Source organism: Musa acuminata, chromosome BXJ3-8 (assembly GCF_036884655.1).
Source record: "Musa acuminata AAA Group cultivar baxijiao chromosome BXJ3-8, Cavendish_Baxijiao_AAA, whole genome shotgun sequence".
Classification (NCBI taxonomy): Eukaryota; Viridiplantae; Streptophyta; class Magnoliopsida; order Zingiberales; family Musaceae; genus Musa; species Musa acuminata.
Genome location: NC_088356.1, coordinates 29,146,816 through 29,174,551, shown reverse-complemented (window position 1 = coordinate 29,174,551; position 27,736 = coordinate 29,146,816). Strand labels below are relative to the sequence as shown.

At 36.8% G+C, this 27,736-nt stretch overlaps 1 protein-coding gene across 1 annotated transcript; it reads left to right on the top strand.

Annotated features, from left to right (window-relative positions):
* Positions 1-621: 621 nt before the first annotated feature.
* On the top strand, positions 622-26,998 carry LOC135644430 (uncharacterized). The gene is made up of 10 exons (XM_065161977.1): positions 622-860; positions 2,592-2,718; positions 2,801-2,887; positions 6,041-6,126; positions 6,202-6,399; positions 20,253-20,413; positions 26,001-26,159; positions 26,257-26,337; positions 26,440-26,494; positions 26,582-26,998. Exons 1-10 carry the CDS (start codon positions 750-752, stop codon positions 26,786-26,788), a joined length of 1,272 nt encoding a protein of 423 aa, XP_065018049.1. The 5' UTR covers positions 622-749; the 3' UTR covers positions 26,789-26,998.
* The last annotated feature ends 738 nt before the right edge of the window (positions 26,999-27,736 follow it).

Sequence of the window (27,736 nt, the reverse complement as noted above, 5' to 3'; positions counted from 1 at the left end):
TTGACATGTTCCACTTCGGCCCAACATTGATTCTTCCTGCTTTAATTATCTCTTCATGATCGAAGCTAGTTATGCGTCGTTCAAAACGTAAATTAAATCATAAACTCTATCAATTAATTTTATCATCAAAATTTAAGATTTAAAAGATAATTATTACCGGTTCTCATATAGTGTTTGTTATAAAAGGTGTCGCATAGGTCTAATATAGAGATAAAAAAATCTTTTGGAGTCTAATATATCTGACGTGTCTGACTTATTCATTCATTTGAGTGTTAGAGGGGTGTTGTCAGGAACGCTAGAGGGGTGTTGTCCCCTAATGAAGTGTTTATAGGACACTTTGAGGATAGACCAAGTTGGATCCGAGTATCTTTCGGCTCGGACAATCAACATGTGCACCAACAAATAGTGATTGATATTAATTTATTAAAATTTAAAAATATAAAGTTTGATTCGTCTAAAATACTCGTTCGTTTTTTCTTTTATCCCCATGAGTTCTTAAAAGTTATTTAATATAAACGAGTCAGTCAACTCATGTAGATTAATTACGATAATATATACAAATTTAAAAAAAAATTATAGGGTTAAAAACGAATATGAGTAACTTTGGACGGCTAGATAGGCAATTTTGCCGTCCCTTAATTTTTTTTTCCAGTTTTCTCATCGTCTTGGCTTTGATTCCCCTCACCAGAGTATCCCTTTCAAGGAGAGTCGGAGACGCACGCGTGCGATTCAGAAGAGAGTTCAGAGCGATGTCTCTAACGTCGGTGAAAATGGCAGAGGAGGTCTGGCTCACTTGTCTTACTCACGCGCTCACTACCGAAACAGAGGAGATCATGGGTCTACTCCTCGGCGACATCCAAGTAATACATCATAGATCGAAAAAAAAATCCCATCTTGAAAGCATCCTTTTGTTCCTTCGCAAATCGTTGGATTTTAAATTGTCATTTTGGAGTTGCGATTAATTAGCGTTGATTCATTATGTGGCGTGAGAATTTGTAGGTCTTGCATATATTTATCCGTTTGCTGCCTACTAGAATGCTTTTTTTCGGTGTCCAGTGATAATTGATGGAGCCATGGTTTAGGGTTTCTTTTCCTTTTCCTTCTTTTTGTTTCACTTATTTAAAAAGTACTTTTAGATTGTTCCCTCTTGTTGTGACGATTCTGCATAGTGTTTCTTCATCGTGCTATTATCATAAAAAAAATTAACTTGAATGACTTTAGGTGAAATCAACGTTTTATATTACAGATTGTCAATTTCTTTCTATCAAGGTTTCTACCTTTTCTGGATATTATGGTAATAATTATATATGAATTTTACGAATTTTTATTTTTGAGACGTCAATCTTTTTCTGCTAGAAATTTCTCTTTTCTGGTGTTGTAGATAAGATCACTATGTTGCTCGACATCTACTTAGCTATGATGTGACAATTGATCTGAAGAAAGAGGTTGTAGGAAATTTTTCTCAATTTTACCGGTCACAAAGACGGTTTTCTTGACTAAGGAAAAAACTTATTTAATAGTTTATAATTTTTATTTCATAGCAATATGAAGTTCCATTTGAAGAGTTTGTTAGTGATCTGTTGCATGACCTTGACATGTCTTGCCCTGCTCGCCACTTTTCATCGTGTTTAGGAATTGTTGTGAATTCCTGTACTGTTTTTAAGCTTACATTTTGATGGTAGGGAATGAAGCCTGTTCTTGCAAGTGGGAGTATGAAACTGATCTTTATGTACCAGTTTGTCTCATTTTCTTGATCTTTATGTCATATTACCTGACAAAATTTAGTGTGGTTCTACCAAATAGGCTAATGAAACTGATTAAGAACTACTTTTAGTAGTGATTTCTGAAATTTTATTTGAAACCAACGTACTCTTATAATTTGGATAAAACTAATCATGTTGCTGGAACCATTTTGTTATGTTGTTGAATGTTAAAAAATGTAAAGACCTTAGTTGACATAGGCATGGTGATTGTTACAGAAAAACTTGGAGCTGTGAGTGAGATAGTGGTATTGTGATTGTAGACCTATTTTGAGAGAGAGAGCTGCCTTTGCTTTTGGTGTTTCTTCATAACTACGTGGTAGTGGTCCAGGGAGCGCAACTTATAGTGAAACACAAGTTGGGAAGAAGTTGTCAATAATAGACACGAATTTTTTCTTGTCATAAGAAGCCACAGTTATACAAGGTCTCAAGTCACTTTCTCTTTCACAAATAAGGACAAACATGGATGGAATCATGATAATATATTTGTATAAGCATGATCGTAAATAGCCTTTGGAGCCAAAACAAGAGAAGCATTTTGAGCCCATCACAACTTGTGATGCAGTTGGAACAATGATTTTATTTGTAGGAAGCTCTAATCAGTTGTTAGATAGTAAAATAGCTATATGAGCTATTAGACATGCTCTTTAACTCTTCTAGTGATGGATTTTCTCATCCTATGCTTTATTGGATGCTAATGCAAGCTTTTATTGTTGTAGGAGAATGCAAGGGTTATTTTTTCTTTAATTTCAGCCATTCTGCTTTCTTCTTGTGCCTTTGCATTATCTTCTTTACTTTTTTAGGCATATTTTGACAATCTGATCCTTGTAGTATTCAAATAGTGGGAATGCGACTGCACTAATCTGGGGAGCATCCCCACAGATGCGGTCTGATCGACGCAAAGATCGTGTGGAGACTAATCCTGAGTTGCTTGCTGCAGCTTCAGCTCAAGCTGAGATATCCATTATCTAGTTAGATTAATTTTTCTTTGATCTTAGAGGATGTGAAATTTTGCATTTAAAACTTGACCTTTTAGCACAGAATGACTCTGACAACAGGCAGAACAACAAGGGTTATTGGGTGGTATCATTCACATCCTCACATTACAGTTCTTCCATCTCATGTAGGTAAGCTGAATATTCTAATGACTGCTTTGAGTTGTAATGTGTTAATACTTTATTAATCTATGGCAGAAAACTCAGACAAGTTAATATCATATTATTCTGCTCCTTTATATTGTGTTATTCAAATTGGCACTAAATGATAAGGTTCCAAAAGCCTTTTTGGTGAACATGTGTCCCAGTGTGTTTCTTCTTTTGTTTCTACATTTTTAAAAAAATGATATACTATGTCAAATATCTTGACCTAGGATATGGAGGAAAATATAAATACAATAGAGATAAACTAATTAAAGATAAAGACCTTTAGTTCCAAAGGGGAAGAAGCAAGGATATAATTCTCTGTATGATATCGATTTCAGTAATCTATTGCATTGGTATAGTACTAGTACACTAGGTGGTATATTGACATACTGAATGATATCTTTAAATAAAATGATAAAAATAAAAAATGAATAATATTATACTGGTATTAGTGAACAACTAGGTATTATTTCGATAGACGATAAGATGAAAGAAAATCGTTCAAGATGGTATGAACACGTGTTTATTAGTAAGGATTAAAATATCGTACCGTACCGGAGTTTCGAGATTCGCTTGGTATGGTAGGGTACTGTATACCAAGCGGTATACCGTTCGGTATATATATATATATATATATATATATATGTAATAAAAGAAAAGATTTTCGATGACGTCGCTTCGGCGATGTCGCCTCTCTTCTCTCCCACGCGAGGCAACATTGCTTCGGTGATGTCGCCTCTCTTCTCCCCAAGCGGGGTGACGTCGCTGAAAAACAAGGCGACGTCGCCTCTCTCTCTCTCTCTCTCTCTCTCTCTATATATATATATATATATATATATATATATATATATATATATATATATATATAATCTTTTATTTATATATAAAAGTAAAAAAAAAAAGTGCGACGTCACCTCTCTTCTCCCTACGCGGGGCAACGGCCTCGGCGAAGTCGCCTTTATATATATATATATATATACCGCCTGGTAGCCGACGGTCCGTGTACTGGTCTGCTGATGGACTGGTATGTACCGCTCGGTACGGGTGGTATTATTCGAAATTGAAGACTTTGCTTAGGAGACCTCTAGATGCGGTAGTTAGAAGAGGTGAAATGATTAATGTTGGTGGTACGAGAAAAGATAGAGGAAGACGTAAAAAGACTTTAATAGAAACTATAAATAAAGATCTAGGTACATTAAACTTAACTAAACATATAACTTTTTACAAATCTCAATAGCGGTAAAATATCCATGTAACTGACTCCAAATAGTTGGGACTTATGACTTTGTTATTGTTATTATTGTTAAATAATATTGTATTGGTATCAAGCTATGCATTTTGACATTGATACTTGATCGGACTAGTAAATATTGATCCGTACTAAACAGTTTGCTCAAGAGTCAAGTGAATCAAGGCAGTGGATCATGAACCACCCTACTCGGATTCAGTTCCTGTAAATCACCCATCACATCAGTGATGTTTAACTTATGTCGAACAAGTATAGTTTTATTACTTAAACCACTTGAACATTATAGGGTGAATGACATTATATTAATCTATTGTTTGAGAAGATGATAGGTCCTGTATAAACCATGAAGAACTGGCAAAAGTTTAGTAGATATAATGATTAAATTAGGCATTCAAATAATACCCATCTGATGCTGATTGCTGGTATGGTAAGAGGGATTGCAGAAAAAGGGGCTTGTCCCCATATGGTTCACAAGGTTACCATATAACTATAGGCACCAAAGCATGTAGCAGCTTATGTGATGCTTCGGTTTGCACAGTGTTTGTTTCATCAGTACAAATTAGAAATTAGTTAATTATTCCACATGTACTTTCTTGAAGCTTTTTTAACCTATTTTTATTTCTCGTAATCTGTGGTGTTTCATTTGTTGATAGAAACTTTATATGGTTAAGTATTGCAAAGTGAATGATGGAAGTAAAAGTAAGCTAAACCTTAAAATGTTATTTTCTAAATAAACCTTTTTATTTGTAGAATCACCTTCTACTAGTGATCAATTTCTTATTTAGCCTCATTTTCATATTGTTGTCTCACTGGCACATGAGGTAAATCATCAACATGTCTAGTTTTGTTGGAAATTATTATGTAGAAAATACCATTCTCTTATGGATCTTATGATTTAATGCATGATTTGTTCAGAGATCGTCGTTACAAAATCTCATTAGGTAAATGGTGTTTCAATTTTGGGTTTCAGCAAAGCTAGTTTGTTATCAATTTTTGATCTGGTTGACATGATATTCATATACCTGAAAGATGAAAAGTTCATATCTTTCTACAATGACCATTGTTAAGTTATGACTTACTAGTATTCTATAACTAACATGACTATAACAAAGCTGGTACTACGTTGAATATTTGAACTTCCACTCAGGTTTCACCCTGTAGGTTATTGATAAAAAGAATGAATTTAGATAAGTTAAACACGTTCTTTGAAACTATAAAATAACATATTAAGAGTGAATTTGGCTACTATAAAATTTTTCCTTCATTTAGCTTTGGATTAAGGTTTTCAGACTTATTCTCTGTCAGACTAAGTCCTGATGCAGTAAATTTCTACAGTTTTCCCTCTTTCATATCAAAATAATGATAAAAAAGGTCACTGAAAACTATTGGAACTAAAGACCATCAGTGACTTTTGTCTTAAAGATCAGAAAAATGATTTTAACCACCAATAAATGTTCAAGACTCCTGCAAATGCAGGATTTGTGGTGGGTTAATGTATGCAACCCTATCTCTTGTTGTCCACCATTAATCTCTCTAGAATGTAATTTGTTGATTATTTTGTTCAAAAGTTCACTACCTGCATGTATGTAGTCATCCTTCTAAAAATGCACACTCTTGTAAGAGCTCCTTTGCCATAACATATGTATGCAAAAAAGATAAATATGTGAATTAGCATATGCAGTAAAGATGTAAGGATATAAACACACAAGATATTCTACCTTTTACCTTTTTAATGTTGGGGATGCAAGTTTTTTGTGATTTGACTTGTCTTGATTATTTATTTAGGTGTAGCTATATTTATATTTGGTTTACATATTGAACTGAATTTGTTGGATCCTTTCCATGTGCATTTTGTTAATCTATTGAAGTTGGTAACTTGTGATTTGCAGATGTTCGAACTCAAGCAATGTATCAGTTGTTGGAACATGGTTTCATTGGACTGATATTTTCTTGTTTTAGTGAAGATGCCCAGAAGGTCTATCTTATGCTACCTTTCCATATCACAAAGCATCATTTAGCTCAATAAGATATACATTATTTTTTCTTTCAGGTGGGAAAGATTCAAGTTATTGCTTTTCAATCGATGGATGGGAAACAGAGGCAGGCACCACCTGTTACCAATAGTTCCATTATAGAAGTTGAATCATCTTGGAGTTCCTCGGACAACACCTTCTTGGTATCAACACCTGCATTGACTGAAAGCTTTGAACAAGATACTGGAGACTCTAGAGCATCCAAAGCTAGTAAGGTAATATGAAATATTCCTTTTATGCTTATATATTGTTTAATCTAACGAAAATTTCTCTGTTTTATGTATGGCGAACAACTGGTACTGAACTTTTGACAGTCAAAACCTGCTTAACTTGATATAGGGACATTATCACCGAGGCAGTTGCCTAGGCCAACAAATAGCTACTCTACAATTTGTTGCATCCATTGTACATGCCTACTTGGCAGTTTCATCAAAGGCAGTGGGCCCTAAAAATACCAAGGTTCCAAAATGCTAAGGTGCTCACCATTATAAAAGTTATAAAAAAATATAATTAAGGAGATAATTATAAAATTTATAAAATTGTTGCCATGATTCAGAATCCTAAAACTGCAATGATAATCCAATATACTAGAATTGATAAATTCAGTCCCTTAAACAATCATAAACTACTATTAATGAAAGTTAACCGTTATTAACAATAACTAACATTTAAATTCAGGAGAAGGCCAGATGGGGCTATTGGGGAGAGAAATAAGCATGGGGCATTATCGAGGGAAGAAGCAGAGAAAAAGGAATGGGGTAGGGAGGTGCTGTTGGGAAGAAGCAGAGAGGGGAAGAGCTCGAGTGCGACAAGTCTGCTGGGGAGAAGCAAGAGGAGGTGGGGGGTGCTCGAGGACAGTAGCTCTGCTGAAGAGAATCAGAGTGGGGGAGCTCGTGTGTGACACTGCTGGGTAGAAGCAGATAGCGTAGGCAGGAGGTCAGGCAGATAGCAGTAGAGGGCTGACGGGTAGAATGGGTGGTGAAGTAAGATGGGACAACACATGAGGCTTCAGGGTAAAAGCAAAGAGTAGGGCTCGGGGGTGGCAGCACTGTTTGGGAGAAGTAGATAGAAGAAAGAGGGGTTTGGGGGAGGGGGCGGGGTGGGGGGGTGGAGGGGGGAAGGGGGATGGTTGGTGGGGAGCTCGGGGCAGTTGCTTTGCCAAGCAAAGGGTCAATCAGCGGGAGGTCGAGGAGGAGGGGAGGAAAGCAAAGAGTAGTTTTACTTTTTTCTCACATGTGGGCATCTGTATAAAGGAATAAACATCAATAATCGAAGATATGATATAGATAACTGGTGCAAGGCTATTGTTTTCCAATGGTATGTTTCTATCATCGGTTTTTAGAATAATGAGAATAAGATATGAGGGAATAAAAAATTTAGAGACAATAATGTAAGGATTATTAAATATATAATGAAAAAAAGAGGAGGTTTGGAACTTGAAAGGGGACAATATCAATACTTTGTGGACTATGATGAGCAAAGAATTTTGGAGCATGATAAAGGAGATTATATGAGAATCTAAAGATAGTTGTGTAGCTTTAAGAGAGAGTTAGTGATGATGCAAGAAAGTTCAAAAAATGATTACTACTAAAAGATCATGCTTCTAAGGTTGACAAAATTATAAAAATGAGGAGAATCTAAGAAGATATGTAGCAACAAAAAAAGAGGCAACAAAGATTGTAGGTATGACAAGATACTAGATTTATGATAGTTCTTTATAATAGGTTAGTACTAAGAATGGCAAAAAGGATATATTTCAAATTGTTCAAGCTATGAAAAGAAAGTGCATGGATTTAGATAATATAAGATGCATTATAGATGAAAATCATAAGGTTCTTATTAATAATAAGGAGATTATGGAAAGATTAAGATTTTTTTATAAATTATTTAATGAATATTCTAAATAACTTAGCTCTAAATAAAAATAATGCTGGTAGTCTTAGTAATCATTGATTTATTTGTAAGATTCAAGGATTTTAATTTCGAATAATATCACCCGTATTGTACATTCGGGTTCGTCAGCAGACCGGTACATGGACCGTCCGTTACTGGGCGATAGCATCGATCGATGACGGAAAAGAAAGAAGAAAACCTGGAGATCCAACGCAACGATGAAGCCTCGGTTACGTCGCCTTTCCATTTTTTTTTTTCCGTAGGGAAACCGAGGTGATGTCGCCTCCCCCTTTTTTTTTTTTTCATGCGGCTCCTTATGCGGGCAGAGTTGTCGTTTATTTTTAAATTTTTATATATATATATATATACCTAGCGGTATACCGAAATGTACCGCTTGGTATATTTATACCGTACCATACTGAACTGAGCTCGAAACTCCGGTACGGTATGAAATTACAAACCTTGGTAAGATTAAAGCAAGTAATGCAATATAAGCCTTAGAAAAAGGCTGAAAATAGGTAAGAGTGTGGAGCTCGATATTATTCCTATTGAGGCTTTAAAGAATTTAGGTGATCAAGGAATATTTTGATTGACTAATTTATTTAATAAAATTTTAATGATGGAAGGAAAAGATTTCTACGAACAATTTGTAAGAATAATAGTGATATTCAAAATTATTCTAGTGACCAAGGAATTAAGATGATGAGTCATATAAAGAAGCTTTGGGAAAGAGTAATTGTTAGTAGAATAAGATGTGAAGTAAATATCTTCGAAAATCAATTTAGTTTTCTATCCGAAAGATTAACAGTGAAAAGTTATTTATTAAGTAATAAAAAAGTATAGAGAAATAAAAGAAAGATTTATATGTAAATTTTATTGATTTAGAAAAATCCTATGATATTTTTCGAAACGATCTATTATTGGGGGCTTTTGGAAAGAAAGATGTGTTAACTAAATATATTGATGTTATAAAAGATAGTGTAGTCACTAATGTTAAGAGCACCCAATGAATTTCTTATTAATATAGGATTATATGAAGACTAATATTAAGTTTTTACCTTTTTTATATTGTTAATGAATGAACTTAATAGTCATATACAAGATAGACCTATTTGTTGCTAATATTATTATGGTTTATAAAAGTTTAAATTTTAAAATAAAATTAATTTTAATCTTGAGCTATAAGAGCAAACTTTGGAAATGAAATCTTTTAAATTAACTAAGACCAAGACAAAATATATGAGAGTAATTTTAATAATAGTAAGAGAAGAACTAACAATATAGTTAAGTTGGATCGATAAACATGTCCAATAAGTAGAAGTTCTAGATTTCTTGAATTGATTATTCAACAAGATTAAGAAATTAATGAAAGCAAGGGCTATTTCGTTCGGACCAATACAGAATGGGTAGTATGTATCGGTACGAGCGTGAACCAATATATGGATTGCCCTGTTTCGAGCGATCTGCTTTGACCTATTTAAATGTTTAGGGCTCATGAACGCTTGAATGCGAGTGCTTGACACTATCGCCCATCATCGACGGTGAGCACCCTCACTGTCAACAGGGAGGTTTTGTCCACTTCTCCTCCTTCGACCTCTTCTTCCTCCATCGCCTCCTTTCCTCTTGGTTCCTCCTTTCTCCTCGTTTTCCACCATCTCTTCTTCCTTTCTTTTCCTCCATCCTCTTCCTTCATTTGCTTTTTCCTCCTCTTCCCCCTCCATCTCCTCTTCCTCCTACTTCTTCCTACATTTCCTCCACCATCTCCTCTTCTTCCTTCCTATTTATTCCTCCTCTTTCTTCTTTCTCCTTCCTCCTTTTCCTCCACTACCCGTTGCTCTTCTCCTTCCTCTTTGAAACACCGATAGTGACTAGTACGTATTGGACTAATAGATCACCGGAATGGGTCTAGTACCTGAAATGATGGCCCTTGTATGAAAGTATTATTCATAAAATAAAAGCTTTGTGGTTTATGGGATCATTGGATCCTTTGAGATTATAAGAAAAATTTTATAAGATAATTATTAGACTAATAATAATTTATAGGTTTAAGTATTTGGTGGTTAAGAAACAATTTATAAAAGGTTTGTGTCATTGAGATGAGAATATTGAAGCAAATATGTGGAGTTAATAAAAAATATTGAAAAAAATATAATTTCATCTATGAACAATCAGGGGTAACTTTGACAGATGGTAAAATGTGGGAGTATCTGAACTGCCAGCCGTATATTTAAGAAAGAGAATCTCCTCTAGTGTAAGTGCTAGTTTGTAGCCCTCCAATAGGATTCTTTCTTCCCTAAGAAGACTATGGTATGCTTCACTTTCTCACTCCCTCTATCTTTGGGCAATTCATCAGTTAAGAGCAGAGAAGGTTAGAAACATTATAAGAGAAAAAAAGAAGATAAATGACATGGGCAAGGGAAGAGATATACCTAATAGTGAGCAAGGCAAATGACCCTGCCATGCCACATTGATCATGGAAGTAGCAGATTGAAATGAGAGTGGGAAGGAAGAGAGCAAGGAAGTTGCATTCCGTTCTATACTTGCTTGTGCTTGTGAGTGAGAATACTTTTAAGAACCCTAAGAAAGGCTTTTTTAGTAGTTTTTTGAAGTCAGCTTGACAATGACAGGGCTCTACCCAAGGTTTGAAATTTTGTATTGTACTGGTGTATCGAGCTTTACTCAGTATAGTACGGTACGACGTATCGAACAGTATGCCAGGGCGTACCGAGCGGTACGCCTAATTTACGCATAAAATCCTTCGAAAATATATGATAGGAGAGTGTTGTATGATGGCTACAAACATACTTATTCTTTTAAGGTGAATGAAAAGAAGATTATTTTAGCTCCATTATAATCTTCTAAAACCAGTCCACCAAAGAAGGAAGTTAGTGCTCTTATGACCTATGGTGAATGTAAGGGTGCACTAGAAAGGGGTGGTGATATTTTGGCTCTAGTAGTAGTAGAGAAGAATGAACAACACAAGGAGTCACCAGCAATCATGAAATCAATCTTGGAGGAGTTTTAAGATGTTATACTAGAGGAGATTCCACATAGTCTTTCACCTTTGAGAGACATCCAGCATCATATAAATCTTATTCCAGGGGCTATACTACTTAATAAAGTAGCCCATAGAATGAGCCCCAAGGAGCATGAAGAACTTCAAAGGCAAGTGAGTGAGTTGGTAGAAAAGGGGCTGATTCGGGAGAGCATGAGTCCTTGTGCGGTTTCAACCTTGTTGGTGCCTAAGAAGAATGGTTTTTGGAGAATGTGTGTGGATAATCGTGCCATCAACAAAGTCACAATTGATTATTGTTTTCCCATTCCAAGGTTAGATGATTTACTTGGTTAATTGTATGGTGCTTCTATTTTCTCTAAAATTAATTTGAGGAGTGACTATCACCAAATTAGAATGAGGCCTGAAGATAAGTAGAAAACAACATTTAAAACTAGAGATGGCTTGTATGAATGGTTGATTATGCCATTTGAGCTATCTAATGCTCCTAGCACTTTCATGAGATTTATGAATTATACGCTTAAGCCATGCATTGAGTCTTTTGTTGTGGTTTACTTTGATGGCATATTGGTGTATAACAAGAATGAAGAGGTGCATATATATCATTTTAAAGAGATCTTTCTTATTTTGAGGCAGTAAAAGCTATATGCTAATCTAATGAAGTGCAATTTCTTTACTCTTAGTGTGGTATTTTTGGGGTATATTGTTTCAAAAGATAGGATCATGATGGATCAAAGTAAGGTAGAAGCTATTCTTAATTGGCTGACACCTGCTTCATTGCATGATGTGAGGAGTTTCTATGGTTTAACTTCCTTTTACAGAACATTCCTCAAGGGTTTTAGCTCTATTGTTGCTTCAATCACCGAATGCCTAAAAGGTGATAAATTCAAGTGGACTAGTGAGGCTGATGATGCTTTTGAACTGTTGAAAAGAAAGGTTACCGAAGCTCCTATCTTAGTTTTGCCTAATTTTGACAAGGTGTTTGAAGTTGAATGTGATGCCTCTAATGTGAGTATTGGTGCTGTTTTGAGTCAAGAAGGAAAGACCATTGCCTTTTTTAGTGAGAAGCTGAATGATACAAGGAGATATTCTACCTATGATAAGGAGTTCTATGCCATTTATAGAGCCTTATCTCATTGGAGTTAATATCTTTTTGTCAAACCATTTGTCCTATATTCTGACCATGAGGCATTGAAGTTCATTAATCTCCAGCACTAGCTAAACAAGAGGCATGTAGCTTGGGTAGAGTTCTTGCAATCTTATAACTTTATTATCAAGCACAAATCTGGTGTTCAAAACATAGTTGCTGATGCATTGAGTAGAAAGCATTCTTTATTATCATCCATGGAAGTCAAAGTGCTTGAATTTGAAATATTCAAAGATCTCTACGAGAATGATGTAGATTTCAGCTTAATATGGCAGAATTGCAAATCAGGTTCTTTTTAGCAATTTTCTATCTTTGATGGTTTTCTTTTTTGAGTTAATGCCTTGTGTGTTCCATCTTGTTCTTTGAGACAAGTAATTTTGGCTGAAGCTTATGGTGGTGTTTTGGGAGGACATTTTGGTAGGGATAAGACTCTAGCTCTTGTTCAATCAAATTTCTATTGGCCTAAAATGTTTAGAGATGTGGGGAGACTTGTGAAGCAATGTCGAGTGTGTCATTTGGCAAAAATAAGAAGCCAAAATTCTGGTTTGTATACTCCATTACCAGTGCCTAGTGCTCCATAGGAGGATGTGAGTCTTGACTTCGTTTTGGGACTGCCAAGAACTCAAAGGAACAAGGATTCAATCATAGTTGTTGTTGACAAATTCTCAAAGATGTCTTACTTTGTTCCGTACAACAAATCAAATGATACATCTCATATTGCAGAATTGTACTTCAAGGAGATTATGAGATTGCATGACATTCCAAGAACTATGGTGTCTGATCGAGATTCAAAATTTCTTAGTCATTTTTGGAAAACTCTATGGAGGAAGTTAGGTACATCTTTGAATTTTAGTAGCTCTCATCATCCACAAATCGATGGGCAAACAGAGGTAACGAATAGAAGCTTGGGAAACTTGCTCAGAAGCTATGTTGGTAAGCAATGAAATCTCATTCTTCCATAAATTGAGTTTGTTTATAGCCGTTCTATGCATCACAGCATTGGTAAGAGTCCTTTTGAAGTTGTTTATGGTGCTAATCCTATTGGTCCTTTAGATTTAGTTCCTCGTTCTACAACTAAGCAATTTAGTGGAGATGCTAAAGAGAGAGCTAAATAGATAAAGAAGTTGCATGAGAGTGTTAAAGCAACCATTGAAAAGCAAAATGAGAGGTACATACAAGCTGCCAACAAACACAGAAAGCATGTGGAGTTTAATGAGGGTGATCTGGTTTGGATTCATCTAAGGAAGGAGAGGTTTCCACTAGGCAAATTTGGGAAATTGAAACCAAAGGCTGATGGTCCATTCAAGGTGCTTAAGAGAATTGGCAAGAACGCTTATCAGATCGAGCTACTTGGAGATTATGGAGTGTTCCCAATATTCAATATGGTTGATTTAAGTCCTTATCATGATGAATGAACAAATGAGGACTTGAGGACAAGTATTTTTCAACAAGGGGAGATTGACACGGGAGTGCCTAATTTTCTACAATCAGCTCGCGTAAATCTTGATGATCCTATGGTATTCTCTACAGGCCAAAATGCTTGTCTTATAACCTTTAATCCAGATCTCTCAAATGTGACAACCCATAAGCCAAATGAGTTGCAAGCCCATTATCTAAACTTGCAAATGGCCCAACTTGATTGAATAGCCCAAATTGATTACTAAAGAGTTAAGGGGCATGCCTTTATGTCACGACCCGGGTCTGATGAGCCAACTGGCCAATAACTCCATTTTGGTCCCTCAACCACGGACCAAAATGCTTAAGCGGGAGTTAACGTAGTACACTCATCAAACCCATATAAGCCAATCATACACATTACCCACTTCCGATGTGGGACTAATGGGATGTTACAATTATCCCCAACTCAATTGGCTTGACGTCCTCGTCAAGGCCCAACATAACCTAGATCGAACCCTAGCATAGTGCATGTGAGGTTTAACTTAGTGGTAGCTCCACGCCGTGATGAGTTCTCGACTCCATCCACGGGTAGCCCTTTCTTACTCGAGCCCTCTCACCCTGCCCAAATGCTAGGTCGACTCTGATACCAAATGTCACGACCCGGGTCGGATGAGCTAACTGGCCAATAACTCCATTTTGGTCCTTCAACTACGGACTAAAATGCTTAAGTGGGAGTTAACGTAGTACACTCATCAGACCTATATAAGCCAATCATACGCATTGCCCACTTCCGATATGGGACTAATAGGATGTTACGATATCCCCAACTTAATTAGCTTGACGTCCTTGTCAAGGCCCAACATAACCCAGATCGAACCCTAGCATAGTGCACGTGAGGTTTAACTCAGTGGTGGCTCCACGCTGTGATGAGTTCTCGACTCTATCCACGGATAGCCCTTTCTTACTCGAGCCTTCTCACCCTGCCCAAATACTAGGTCGGCTCTGATACCAAATGTCACGACCTGGGTCTGATGAGTCAACTGGCCAATAACTACATTTTGGTCCTTCAACCACGGACCAAAATGCTTAAGCGGGAGTTAACGTAGTACACTCAGCAAACCCATATAAGCCAATCATACACATTGCCCACTTCCGATGTGGGACTAATGAGATGTTATAATTATCCCCAACTCAATTGGCTTGACGTCCTCATCAAGGCTCAACATAACCCAGATCGAACCCTAGCATAGTGCATGTGAGGTTTAACTCAGTGGTGGCTCCACACCGTGATGAGTTCTCGACTCCATCCACGGGTAGCCCTTTCCTACTCGAGCCCTCTCACCCTGCCCAAATGCTAGGTCGGCTCTGATACCAAATGTCACGACCCGGGTCTGATGAGCCAACTGGCCAATAACTCCATTTTGGTCCTTCAACCACGGACCAAAATGCTTAAGCGAGAGTTAACGTAATACACTCATCAGACCCATATAAGCCAATCATACACATTGCCCACTTCCGATGTGGGACTAATGGGATGTTACAATATCCCCAACTCAATTAGCTTCACGTCCTCGTCAAGGCCCAATATAACTCAGATCGAACCCTAACATAGTGCATGTGAGGTTTAACTCAGTGATGGCTCCACGCCATGATGAGTTCTCGACTCCATCCACGGATAGTCCTTTCCTACTCGATCCCTCTCACCCTGCCCAAATGCTAGGTTGGCTCTGATACCAAATGTCACGACCCGGGTCTGATGAGCCAACTGGCCAATAACTCCATTTTGGTCCTTCAACCACGGACCAAAATGCTTAAGCGGGAGTTAACGTAGTACACTCATCAAACCCATATAAGCCAATCATACACATTGCCCACTTCCGATATGGGACTAATGGGATGTTACACTTTATAAGTTGGAAAAGCCCAGACTCTTAACTTTCCAACCGATGAGAAGATTTAAAGGGAGAGTTAATTCAACTTTTCTTTATGATCAAGGAATGCATTAAAGAGTTTAGTTATCAACTGCTAAGCAATAAATTTCGTAGTTCCCTATGCATGGAGGGTTGTTTTATGCACTAGTTCTTATTTTGGTGTTTTAAAGTTAGAAACAGTTTAGAATCTGATGATATTTATAGAAACTCTTTGAGTTCTCTCTTAACTCTGTATCTCTTTAGTTTACCATAGAGTGGTGGGTTTCATCTCTGTATCTCTTAGACATTTCCTTGAGTGGTGAGTCATTTATTTTTAGTTCTGTATCCTTGTTTAGTATCCTTGGGTTGGTGAATTTTCTATATCCCTTTGTGATTTTAAATTCGGTAGTGAGCTATTTATTGATTTTATGAAAGTATTATCTTGAGTTTGTTTCTTTTCAATCCAAAATATATATTCCAGCAAATACAACTATCAGTCTTTTAAATTCTATTCCTCTTTATCCCGGTATCACTAATACTATTAGTATTAGCGATATGAGGAGATACAAGAGATTATAGAAAACAAACTAGAACCTATAAATAAGGATTTGAATTGCTCTTAATTTAATAAGGATATTGTTTATTGTAAAACTCAATGATATCAAAAGATTCATGTGGTCAACTCTAACTATAAATAGTTAGACATTACAACTTGTTATTATTGTTTTTCTGGTACGATTTCATCATCCACATATAGGACATGAGGAGATGTGAAGCATCCTTACTAACTAAGAGTAATTTCATGAGTTAGAGTCAATATGTTGTTTTCCCTTTTTTTCCTAAATCATCATATATGTATATTTTCCTTTATACTAGTCGAAGTTTAATCCCATTTTTTGTATATAAGTTAAAATTAGAAGATTTTAGTAGTATTCCTAACCTAGTTAAATTCTTTAGTTTCTTTTGAAATCATTACACGTATTTGTTTATAGTTACCAATTTATCCAAGAAGTTCTGTTGTTATCATGGTAGATATGAAGGTTATATATGACATCATTATGAGACATCACATGATTGAATTCATCATTAATTGATCAAAGCAAGGATTTTAATTTCGAATAATACTGCTTGTACCGGGTGGTATGTACTGGTCCGCCAGCACACCGGTATGCAGAGTGCCCGTTACCAGGCGATATCGTCGATTGGGGTTGTTTCCGCCCCGTTACCACCCTAAATCGGTCGTCACCGCTTGCTACCAGGTGGTATTAGCTAAGGGAGAAGAAAGAAGAGGGAGAAGAAGAGGAGAACTTGGAGATCCGGCGTCGCTCTCCCTCCTCGTCTAAGGCGACGAGGCCTCGACATCGTCGGCGACTTCTCATTTGCGTGGGGAGAAGAATCCTCGGCGACGTCGTGGGGAGAAGAAACCGAGCGTCGTCGAGGTGACGTTTCTTCTCCCCACGCAGGCAGAAGAAACGAGGCGACGGGACGACAACGTCATCTCATCGCCCTTTTTTTGCGTAGGGAGAAGGAAACGGTTTCTTCTTTCCACCTTCTCTCCGCGTGGGCAGAAAAGAGGCGACGTCACCTCGTTTTTCTTCTCGCGTGGGGAGAAGGCGACGTTGCCTCGTTTTTCTGCCTGCGTGGGGAGAACCCGAGGTTTCTTCTCCCAAAGCGCCAAAATGGGCGACGAGATAGTCGCCCCTTTTTTTTTACTTATATATATATATATATATATATATATACCGAGCGGTATATTGAAATGTACCGTACCGAGCGAATCTTGAAACTTCGGTATGGTATAAAATTTCAATCCTTGGATCAAAGATTTGTCAATTGTTTTAGTCGGTGAAATTACGTACTGGAAGCATTTGATGAAGGAGCTCCTATGTTTATTTTAGTTTTAATATTTTATTGGTTTCTTATTTTATATGTAATAAGTTACCACATGACAACATCTCATGTATTTCTATGTCATCTACATTGATTATGGGGATAAGAAAGGAATTTAAGTCTAAAGTGGAAGATAATTGGGAAGATATACTCAATAGAAGATGGTTTACAATAGAACTAATCCCCAATTAAAGATCTTGCTAATAAAGAAAGTTATCTCTTGGAGTAAAATGGGAGTGAAGATTTTTCAAAAAATGGTAGATGTGATGATTGATCTTATTGCTCCTTAACTTTATAAAACAATTTTTTGAGTGTATGAGATCATTTTCTTTCCTCCAATGATTATTCATTATGAGATTTAAGGAGTTACAAGGTCTCGTTTCTTGAGAGTCATGCTTGTAACTAAAGTGATTTTGGTATTTCAATTTCTTTACTTCTGTAAATTAACTCTTTTTTGTGGCAAAGATTTTGATTCAGTCCATCGCCAATTTTGACAATTTGTCGGACTGATACAGTTCCAGGATATTTAGTGGTCTACTGACATAAACTGCTTGGTATTGATGGATAAAATAATAAAAAAGAATTGCCTACCAGTACTAGTACTTCATCTGACTAAATTATGTGCTAGCTGCCTGTACTCGCTGGTATTTACTAGTCCAAGAAAGGTTCAGTATCAGACCTATGGTTTTGTACTCGTAGGCAAGGTTCGCAATTTCGTATTGTATCAGAGTATCGAACCTAGCTCGGTATGGTACGATACTAGTATACCGAGCGGTACACTTTGGCATACCACTCGGTGTATATATATATTATAATAATAATAATAATAATAATAATAATAATAATAATAATAATAATAATAATAATAATAAAGTTAAAAAAAAAGGGCGATGTCGCCTCGTTTCTTCTCCCCACGTGGGGAGAAGAAACCTCATTTTCTTCTCCCCATGAAGCCTTGGCGATCATCGAGGCTTCTTCTACCTGCGCGGATGAGGAGAAGTCTGACGACGCCGAGGAGGTGACATCTCATCTGCGGCGTCCGATGACTCGAGATTGTTGAGGGGGAGCGGCACTAGATCTTGAGGTTCTCCCTTTTCTTCTTCCTCTTCTTCCTTCTCCCTCAGCTAATACCGCCCGTAACGGGCGGCGACGGTCAAAATTGACCGTCATCGATCGATTTCACATGGTAACGGGACGGAAACAACCCCAATCGACGGTATCGCCCGGTAGCGGGCGGTCCGCATACCGGTTTGTTGGTGGCCTAGTACATACCACCCAATACGGGCGGTATCATTCGAAATTAAAAACGTAGCTTGTAGGTATTACTTTTTATTTCTTTTTGGGCTGGAACTGGGTGGTATGAATCATTGTAGGTACTAGATCGACATTCAAAACACTGGTCTTATATACTATGGATTAACTTATTCATATCATATCCTTTTATGTGAACTAAAAATCATTCTTTGATTTTTTAGGTTCTTATTTCAAGAGCATGAACCTTGACATAAAGTTGTTTTTGACAAGATTGAGTTATACAAAAAACCTTTTTGCTTAGGGGATAAAATTGCATACATTGACTCTCCGTATTCCCCACATTGGTAGGAGCACCACGCACTGTCTTTCTTTTGTTATTTCATCTATTGTCTACATTACACACTCTTATAATATGGTTATGTTGCTATTTCTTTTGACTTATAAACCATTTTCTCTAAAATCTTTGTGGACAGTTATGCTTATAACATTTACTACATTCTTATATTTTTTCTCGTCCTATCTACTAAAAGGTAACGATTTGCCAGATTAGCTGATCCAGGTTAAGATAGATGACTCCCTACTTGGTTCCAGTCAATTTTTCTGCTTTGTCACTGGAATTGGTTGATTTAGGCAAGAATTGGCCAACTTCAGCTGCTCTCTCTCCCTTGGAGGAACACGAAGAACAGAAGGAGAACGATGGAAGGCAGTGGGTGCTGCAACTGTCACCATGACTGCCATTGGCTTTCCTTTCCTGCATTTGTTGGAGGGGGAGGAGAAAAGGAGAAAAAAGTTTATTGTTGTTGCCACCACTTTATTTGCATTTCACCATATCCACTAGACTGTTTTGTTCTCACCATCCACAACTGTTGTTTCTGTCATCAACATCTGTCAAGAGAGAAAGTAGAGGGCAAAGAGGAAAGAGACGAAGATGGGATAGAGGCAAGAGGGGAAAGGATCTCATGTATAGCAAGCACCTCTAAGGTCATGTCATAATTTTATTATATACATAAACTAAATCAGTTTACTCGCTGACCATTTAAAACTCAATTAAAGCCTATGGAGGTTCCTCATGGGCCCCATAAAAGGTTTCTAGTGAATACGTTTGTGAGGCTGTAAGATAGAAAAGGGCCACATTAGTATTGCTCTTATTAGAAAGATTAGGGTGAATTTGTGGATAGTTTTCTGAGATATTAACACCTTTTTTGTTTGCTTATCTGCATGGCTGATGGTTCATTACCTGCTTGCACTGCTGCACCTAGAATTCTGTACGTATGCTACTGTATGCAATTAGGCTTTTGCAAATTCATGCGCTTTATTCATGATTGGAAGAATTTTTGAATTTTAATATAAGCAGGATTTTAAAGAATCTAGCTGCTTTGGAACTTTTGTTTATTCTAGCATTGCGCTCTTTTGCCAAGTAGAAAAGTCATATATTGAGTAGAACTTTGTTTCATGTTGATGACTCTTTTTACTCCTGATAAATACTTATTAAGTATGCTGACTTTCAGAATAATGTCTATCAGTGATTTTTTTATGATATAAAAAAACAATTGCTTTGTTTAGGTTGGAGGAAAATCTTCAGATTTAGGGGAGCTCTTTTCTTATGCCGATGTCAATTATTTAGGAAAGCAAAGAATGAGAGAGAATGCGGGGGCTGATTCAGACTCTTCAGATATGACACCAAGCATGCAGGAGGCCTTGCATCGTTCAAACATGGATATGAGGTATTGTTTAATAATAACTAGGTTATATAATTGTTGTTGATGGTTGTGTCCTTACATATGTTTTTGTCCTAGTGTCCTTTCTCAATGTTGGACAATCTGTTGCGCTTCTGATTGTGATCTGGTGGATTTTAATGATGTTATTTTGTCAACATATATGAGTATTAGTGTCTCACATTCGTTCTTTCACATGGATAGCTACCTCGAGTATTTGGAAGTTAGTTGTATTGTCTTTCTTGTGTCAATTCTTGCATGTTTGAATCTGTTGGGGATTAATATCTTTAATTAGTGCTTCTTTTAGTTCCAGCAAGAATTGCATCTAAGTGACAAGTTAAAGGAAAAAAGAATGAATTAATTTTTGGAAAAGAGTAAATAATTGCCAAGATATATCTTAAAGTGGCTTACAATGTCTTATATTCAGGCTAATTCGTAGAGCCAAATTCCTAGATTCATTGGGTTAAGAATAAAAAATAACTAATAATGTAAAATTTTGTTTATAATACTGTTCTATCTTGTTTTAACCTTTGTTATGGGGTTTTTTGGGATCCTAATAGTAGACAGCCCCCTAGAGCTTATGTGACCATGATAGGGTCTAGGCCTCAATTTGAAGCACAACATGAGTTTGGATCATTGAACAAGATCTCAACCTATCTGAGGCAGAATAATAGTTGGTAACTCTTCCTGCTTTGTAATGGGGTTCCGATCAATGATTTAAAAAGGCGCTTGAGCGCTCGCCTAGGTGCTCGTGCAAGCAAGGCAAGGCCTGAGTGCCTCGTTTAAGGGCCAGGCGACGCGCTTCAAAGAGGCGCAGCCTTGAAGCGCGTCGCTTGGGCATTCGCTTGAGCCCAGGCATCGGGTGCTTTGGGTGAGCGCTCGGGTGATATGGGCGACTAAATTAGACTTTTAAGTCTGGTTCAATTAAATTTGAACCAATGCATGTTGTTATATTAGTGCGCGACCCTGAATCCCAACACTACGCATGCTTCTATCATTGTTTCCGCCGTCGAAGATTTCTCCCTCTATGTTCGCCGCTGATGATTTCTCCCTTTGCCTTCGCCGTCGACGGTTTCTCCCGTTGCCTCCGAGTCTTCCTCTATTGCTGATCGAGTCTCCTCAGCTTCCGTTGTTGTCTGCTGCTGCTGCTGTCCACTGCTTGTTGTTGTTCGCGACACGACTCCGTTGCCGTCGCTGTTGTCCGCTGCCTCCTATTGTCCGCGACTTCGTAGCTTTTGCTATTGTCTGTTGCCTCCTGGTATCTATCCGCGACTCTATTGCCTCGTGCTATTTGTCCGCAACTCTATTGCCTCCTACTATCCGCCACTTAGCTTCTCACCGCAACTTCTCATTATCGGTCTCTACTCTTCCCTACTACTGTTAACAATATGTTAACAGTAGATTATTAATTAATGTATAAAATAATCTTTATTTATTAGATTAATAATATACTATTTAGATTTTAATACTACTAATCTTTATTTATTTGAAATTATTATTAGGGTTTCAGGATCAATGACAAGTATATAAAGCAATTCAATAGATTCTTCAACACATTGTATTGATTTAATATTAGAGGATATTGGAAAGATCCCTGAAATCAAGAAAACTTTAGAAAGGGCAATATTTGTTGTTGGATTTCTTTATAATCATGCTGGGGCTTTGAATATGATGAGAGGATTTACAAGCAACAAGGAATTGGTGAGATATGCTGTTATCCGATTTGCTATTTCCTTCTTAACATTACAAAGTGTGTATCATCAAAAACATAACCTGAGAAACATGGTTACCTCAGAGAAATGGGTGATAAGCAAATGGGCAAAAGAAGCGAAAGACAAGAGGGCCAGTGATATCATCTCAATGTTGTCCTTTTGGAATCTTGTAGTTTATATATTAAAGGTAATGGGCTCTTTTGTTCGAATTATTCGGTTGACGGATAATGAAAATAAGCCTGCAATGTGATATATTTATGAGGCTATGGATAGAGTAAAGTAGACGATTCAAAAGTCTTTTAATTAAAATAAAAAAATATAATAAAATATTTATAATCATTGATGAAAGATGGAATTGGTAGCTTTATCATCTCTTACAAGCAACAGGATATTATTTGAACCCAGAATTCTTTTATAAGACTCAGTGATTTAAAAAGCGTTAGGCGCCAAAAGGCGTTAAGGTCTAAAAACGCCCAAGGTGCTAGGCGCGCTCGCCCAGGCGCTCGCCCGAGCGAAGCGAGACGCTAAAATATAAAAATATATAATATAATTAATATAAATTATTTAAATAAAAAAATATACTATTAAATTAAGAAAATTGGGTACAAAATCACAATATCATATTAATAAAAAGTCTAAAAAATCAAAACAATAAAATTTTACATCAAATCTATTGAGTTGCTCTATACACTTGCCATTTATTCTGAAACTTAACAATAATTTTAAATAAATAAAAATTAATAGCATTAAAATCAAAATAATATATTATTAATCTAATAAATAAAAATACTATTATTAGTATACAGTAAGCAGTATACTGTTAATATATTGTTAACAGTATAGTGAGAAGAGTGTGAGAAGACCAAGGCTGCTGAGGCAACGACAACGATAGCTGGAGCGGGAGCGGCGAGCGGCAACTGCAGCGGGAGCCGCGAGCGATAGCAGGAATGGGAGCGGCGAGCGACGACAGTAGTGACGAGCGACGATTGTGGCAGCGGTGAGAAGTCGGCGAGCAGCGATTGTGGCAGCGGCGACTAGCGACAGTGGCAGTGGCAGTAGAGAGCAGCGAAAGCGGAGAAGAAATCTCGATGGCAAAATCGCGAGTGTTAGGGTTAGGGAAGTCGGGGAAATCGCGAGAGGGAGCCTATCGATGATTTAGTTGGTTCGATTGAACCAACCAACTAAAGCATTGGAGATCGAACCATACGTAAAACATTGGTTCGACCGCCTGGTTTAACCCGGGCGCTCGCCCGAAGCGCCCGGTGCCTGGGCTTGGGCGAACGCCTAGGCGGCGCCTCGTTGAAGCGAGGCGCTTGGACATGAAGCGAGGTGTTCGGGCCTCGCCTCGCCTCGCTCGAGCGCCTAGGCGAGTGCCCGAGCGCCTATTGAAATCACTGATAAGACCACATTCGTTGGGTTTGATAGAGAAGTTCTGAATGGGTTATATCAGTGCATTGTAAGATTAGTTCCAAGCCTTGAGGTGGAAAATAAGATTATTTATGAATTATCTTTTTATAAGAATGCCGATGGTCATTTTGGAATTCCAATGGCAGTTCGATCCAAGACAATTACATCCCCAAGTATTAATAATTTGATATAATTAATTTTATCTATAGTATGTTACTCTGTTATTGCTAATAATAAAATAAATTTTGCAACTGAATAGTGGAGTATATTTGGAAATTCCATCTTGAACTTACAGCAAGTTGCTATCAAAATACTTAGTTTGACATGTAGTGCTGCAGGTTTTGAGCGAAACTAAAGTGTCTCTGAGCATGTAAGAGTATAACAGAATATTTTAATTTATTTTTTTATAGATGTATTAGTATATTTTCAAATTATATGATATGACAGATTTACTCAAAGAGAAGAAATCGGTTCGAGCATCAACGATTACACGATCTTGTTTATTATATAAAGTATAATCGAGCTTTGAAGGCTCATCATGATTTGCGAAATAGAATTGATTCAATCTCATTACAAGACATTGATGATTCAAATGATTGGTTGGTGAGAGAAATGGGTGCGAACTTGCAAGATGCCGAAGACGAGCTTGTATCTGAAGATGATAGCTTGACATCGGGAGATGTGGCAAGAGCTTCAGATGTTGGAGAATTACAAACATATATAAGACAAATGACGAAAAGAAAAATGAGTGCAATAATATGAAGTTCGGATCTTGTTATTGTTGAAGAGAATGAAACATATTTTGATAAAGAAGAAAGACCAGAGGAAGAGAATGAACTTATGAAGATGAATTGTTTGAAAATGAAGACGATGTTAATTATGATGATTAATGACTTTGATGTAAAACTTTATTGTTTTGAATTTTGAGTTTTTTGACATTTTTGCTATTAGGAGGTGGATAATGTGACTTGGTACTTTAGATCTTTTATTTAATGTCATATTTTTATTTAAATAATCATATTTATTAATTATATTATATATTTTTTTATATTTTAATATTTTAAAGTGTTTCTCTTCGCTCAGGTGAGTGCCCAGCGCCTTGGGCGTTTTGGGACCTTGGCACATTTTGATACCTAACGCTTTTTAAATCACTGATTTTGATCCACATATGGGTCATATTGCTGTCACGTTCTATGAGTGGGCCTGTTCGGTGGGGCTATCAACTGGCAATTAAGTTAGCTCCATAACAGGCTCCAGGTTTATGATGACTAAACATAAATTCCAAATCTGATTATTTGGTAAATGGCTTTTCACTTCTTACTTTATTTGTCGATATTTCGGAAACATCAACACTTTCTTCTATAAACATCTTATTTAATTATTAATTATAGTCATTCCTGGTGGTTGTTAAATGTTCGTAAAGAAGGTGCCACCTTCAATTTTTTAGGTTGATTGTTTGACAGATTAGTTTAACCCTGCTGGAATTTAGGTTCATGCATATCCAGCTTTGAGTGACATTATTTAACAGAAGGAACATAGGACACTAAGCTGTCCTTTATTTTTTGGCTGAAAGTTAGTAAATTTATGTAATATCTTTAAGATTATTGATTAGATATCTTTTTGTTGAACTCCAATTTAATTCTTTAACAACTGGCTTTCACAAGGGCCTTTTAGCTGATTGTATTAGGTACTGCCGTGTGCGAGTGCCTAATGTACAAAGCATTCAAGGAAAGCATAAAACCTTTGCATATTTGTGTTTTAAGCTTTAGCATATCGTTGCTGATTGACCAAAAGAGATCACTTGCAACATTGGTCGGACAAGTGATGGTTTACTTTTAGTTGGAGTGTTTGTGCTAAGAAATGATTGCCCTTGCCTGACATAACTGATTGGTATGTACAGATATTTTACTATCGAACATGGCAAACTTGACTTGCTATGTGATCAAAATTGGAAAATTCATTTTTTTTCTTATCATGCCTGTTCTATCCTGTCCCTTATCCTTTTGTGTTTTTTGTATGTCCCATTTATTAACTCTTTATTTAGAGGTGTTCCAACTGCTACTGTCACGCCTTCTGTCTGAAGGAACATATTATTCTCTAGGTTGTGGCCTGTGAAATTACTTCCATGTTTATTGAATGATGTTGATTCTACAACTTCACTGTGGATGTAGGACTTAGTGTAGAGTCACGTGATTTTGCTTATGATTTTGCTGTGGTTATCTAGAGGTATTGCATAAATATGATTCAGACAATTCTTTTATGCCCTCTATTAAGTGAAAAATTTTCTTATTGAGTCCTTGAATAAAATTCTTTATTTTGTTGTTTTAGCCTTATTTCTTGATATGTCTGGCTATTTTGTCTGTGTGGAGACGTATTTATTGCTTAAGTGGATCATAATCTTTTTGTATGTCAACTTTAAGTGCTCAATAGCCATCTGATGGTGCTAATCTGTTTCTCTACTTTGCATTGGCTGGCAGTGGTGCAGAGTACGTTAGGAAGGAAGTGCCACTTCAAGTTCTGCCAGCTAGGCATATGTTGAAGCTCAACTCTCCCTTGAAGTCATTTACAGATATGCAGCATGTACTATTTGAAGAAGAACGATCAGCGTATAAGCAAGCCATATTTGAGAACATGTGGTACGTCTTCTGTTTGATCTATGATTCTTCTACGATCTGTATTTCTAAGTCTATGACGACTCAGCTTTTTGCTTAATTGATTTCGTGTCTCAACCAGCAATGGGAGGATACACCCCCTAAATTATGTTCATCATACATCAACATACCAGGCTTCCCTCTGCAAACTAATGGAGTATTGGTGGGAAGAGATACTGTTATCTTTATGTCCATATGCCATCTTTCATCTTGATTAACTGAAGAAAGATTATCATGCTAATGTTGGTTATCTTGATTCTTGTAGTTTAAACCCTACGATAAGCGCTCTGCAAGGCCGGTTGAAGGAAAATGAAATCAGGGTAAACTGGACTGATATTTTCTTTCAGGATGTCAAAGATGATTGTGCACAGTTTGAAATGAGCTGATTGCGGTCCTTGTTGTATCAGTTAAACATGCTAATGGAGGAGGCGCAATCATTAGAGGTGGAAGCCCGTGGCCGGAAAAGTGGAATGCACTCTGAGTCTCCTCGCAGTCATGTTGCTCGTGGATTTCGGGGCAGTCCTTCTGTGGGGACCCGGGACTTGCATGCTTCAGTGGACTCAGCTGTTACAAGAGCCCCGAGTGGCAGTGCAAGCAGAAGAAAGGCACCTTGATCATATGCCACAAGTGTATTCTGGTCTTGAAGGCACATTTTGTAATGTTTAAACCAGTCAACACTCTCTTCAGTTATGTTTTCCTTGTGTTTTGTCCATCTCAAATCAGCATTATGTGTTAGGCATGTGCATATATCACTTAACATTCTGCACTTAAGCTAACTGTCCAATTGAGAAAAGGGTTCCGGCTCTGCTGCATTGGGTCTTGAAGGTTTTGTTATTAGTTGCATTGCCTTGGCCTGGAATGAAACAATGGAGTGAATAGAATTGTTAAAATATTTTGATAAGCGGCTATTTCCATTTTGGTCTCTATGGTTCTTATGGGAGCAATCTAATTTAAAGTCCTTTATTGATGAGATAACAAATCCAATTCTTTTCTTAAATGTTAAAGATTAGGTTAAAGGATAGGTGCGTTCAGACCCATTTGAATCAAATCATTAAGGGTCGAATCAAACTAATTTGATTTTTTATTTAGTTCGATTAAGGTAAGGTAGGTCTAAATCGAAATCGGTTTGGATCTATCTAATTGAATCAGTTCAAAATTAATTAATTTGATTAATCAATTTTATTATATATATATATATATATTTAAAATGAATTAATTTGATTTGGTGAATCGGTTCGATTTAATTAAATCGAACTAGAATGTCAGTCCAATTTGGTCGAACTATAAGATTTATAAAATTGGGCTCACATCATATGTGGAATGATCGCATTGAAACAGAGCCAACTAGAATATGATCTTAGTGATTCTAAGATTTTGAGTTTGGGACCAATTTGATTAATCGATCTGAATCATTTAACGATATACATACGATAGTAAATTCGATTGAGCTTGATATGTTTAAATAAAAATCAGTTTGGTTTTTAATAGATTAATTGAGCTGAAGAAAACTATTTCTGAATTAAAATTATTTATATTTTTTAAAATTAAATTATTGATGAACC

What these genes read in the sequence shown, in the direction of transcription:
- LOC135644430 (XM_065161977.1), top strand. Translation starts at nt 750, where the DNA reads ATGTCTCTAACGTCGGTGAAAATGGCAGAGGAGGTCTGGCTCACTTGT. An exon ending in AGCTTCAGCTCAAGCTGAGA is followed by an intron (nt 2,719 to 2,800) that starts TATCCATTATCT and finishes CCTTTTAGCACA; the next exon opens with GAATGACTCTGACAACAGGC. An exon ending in AGTTCTTCCATCTCATGTAG is followed by an intron (nt 2,888 to 6,040) that starts GTAAGCTGAATA and finishes TGTGATTTGCAG; the next exon opens with ATGTTCGAACTCAAGCAATG.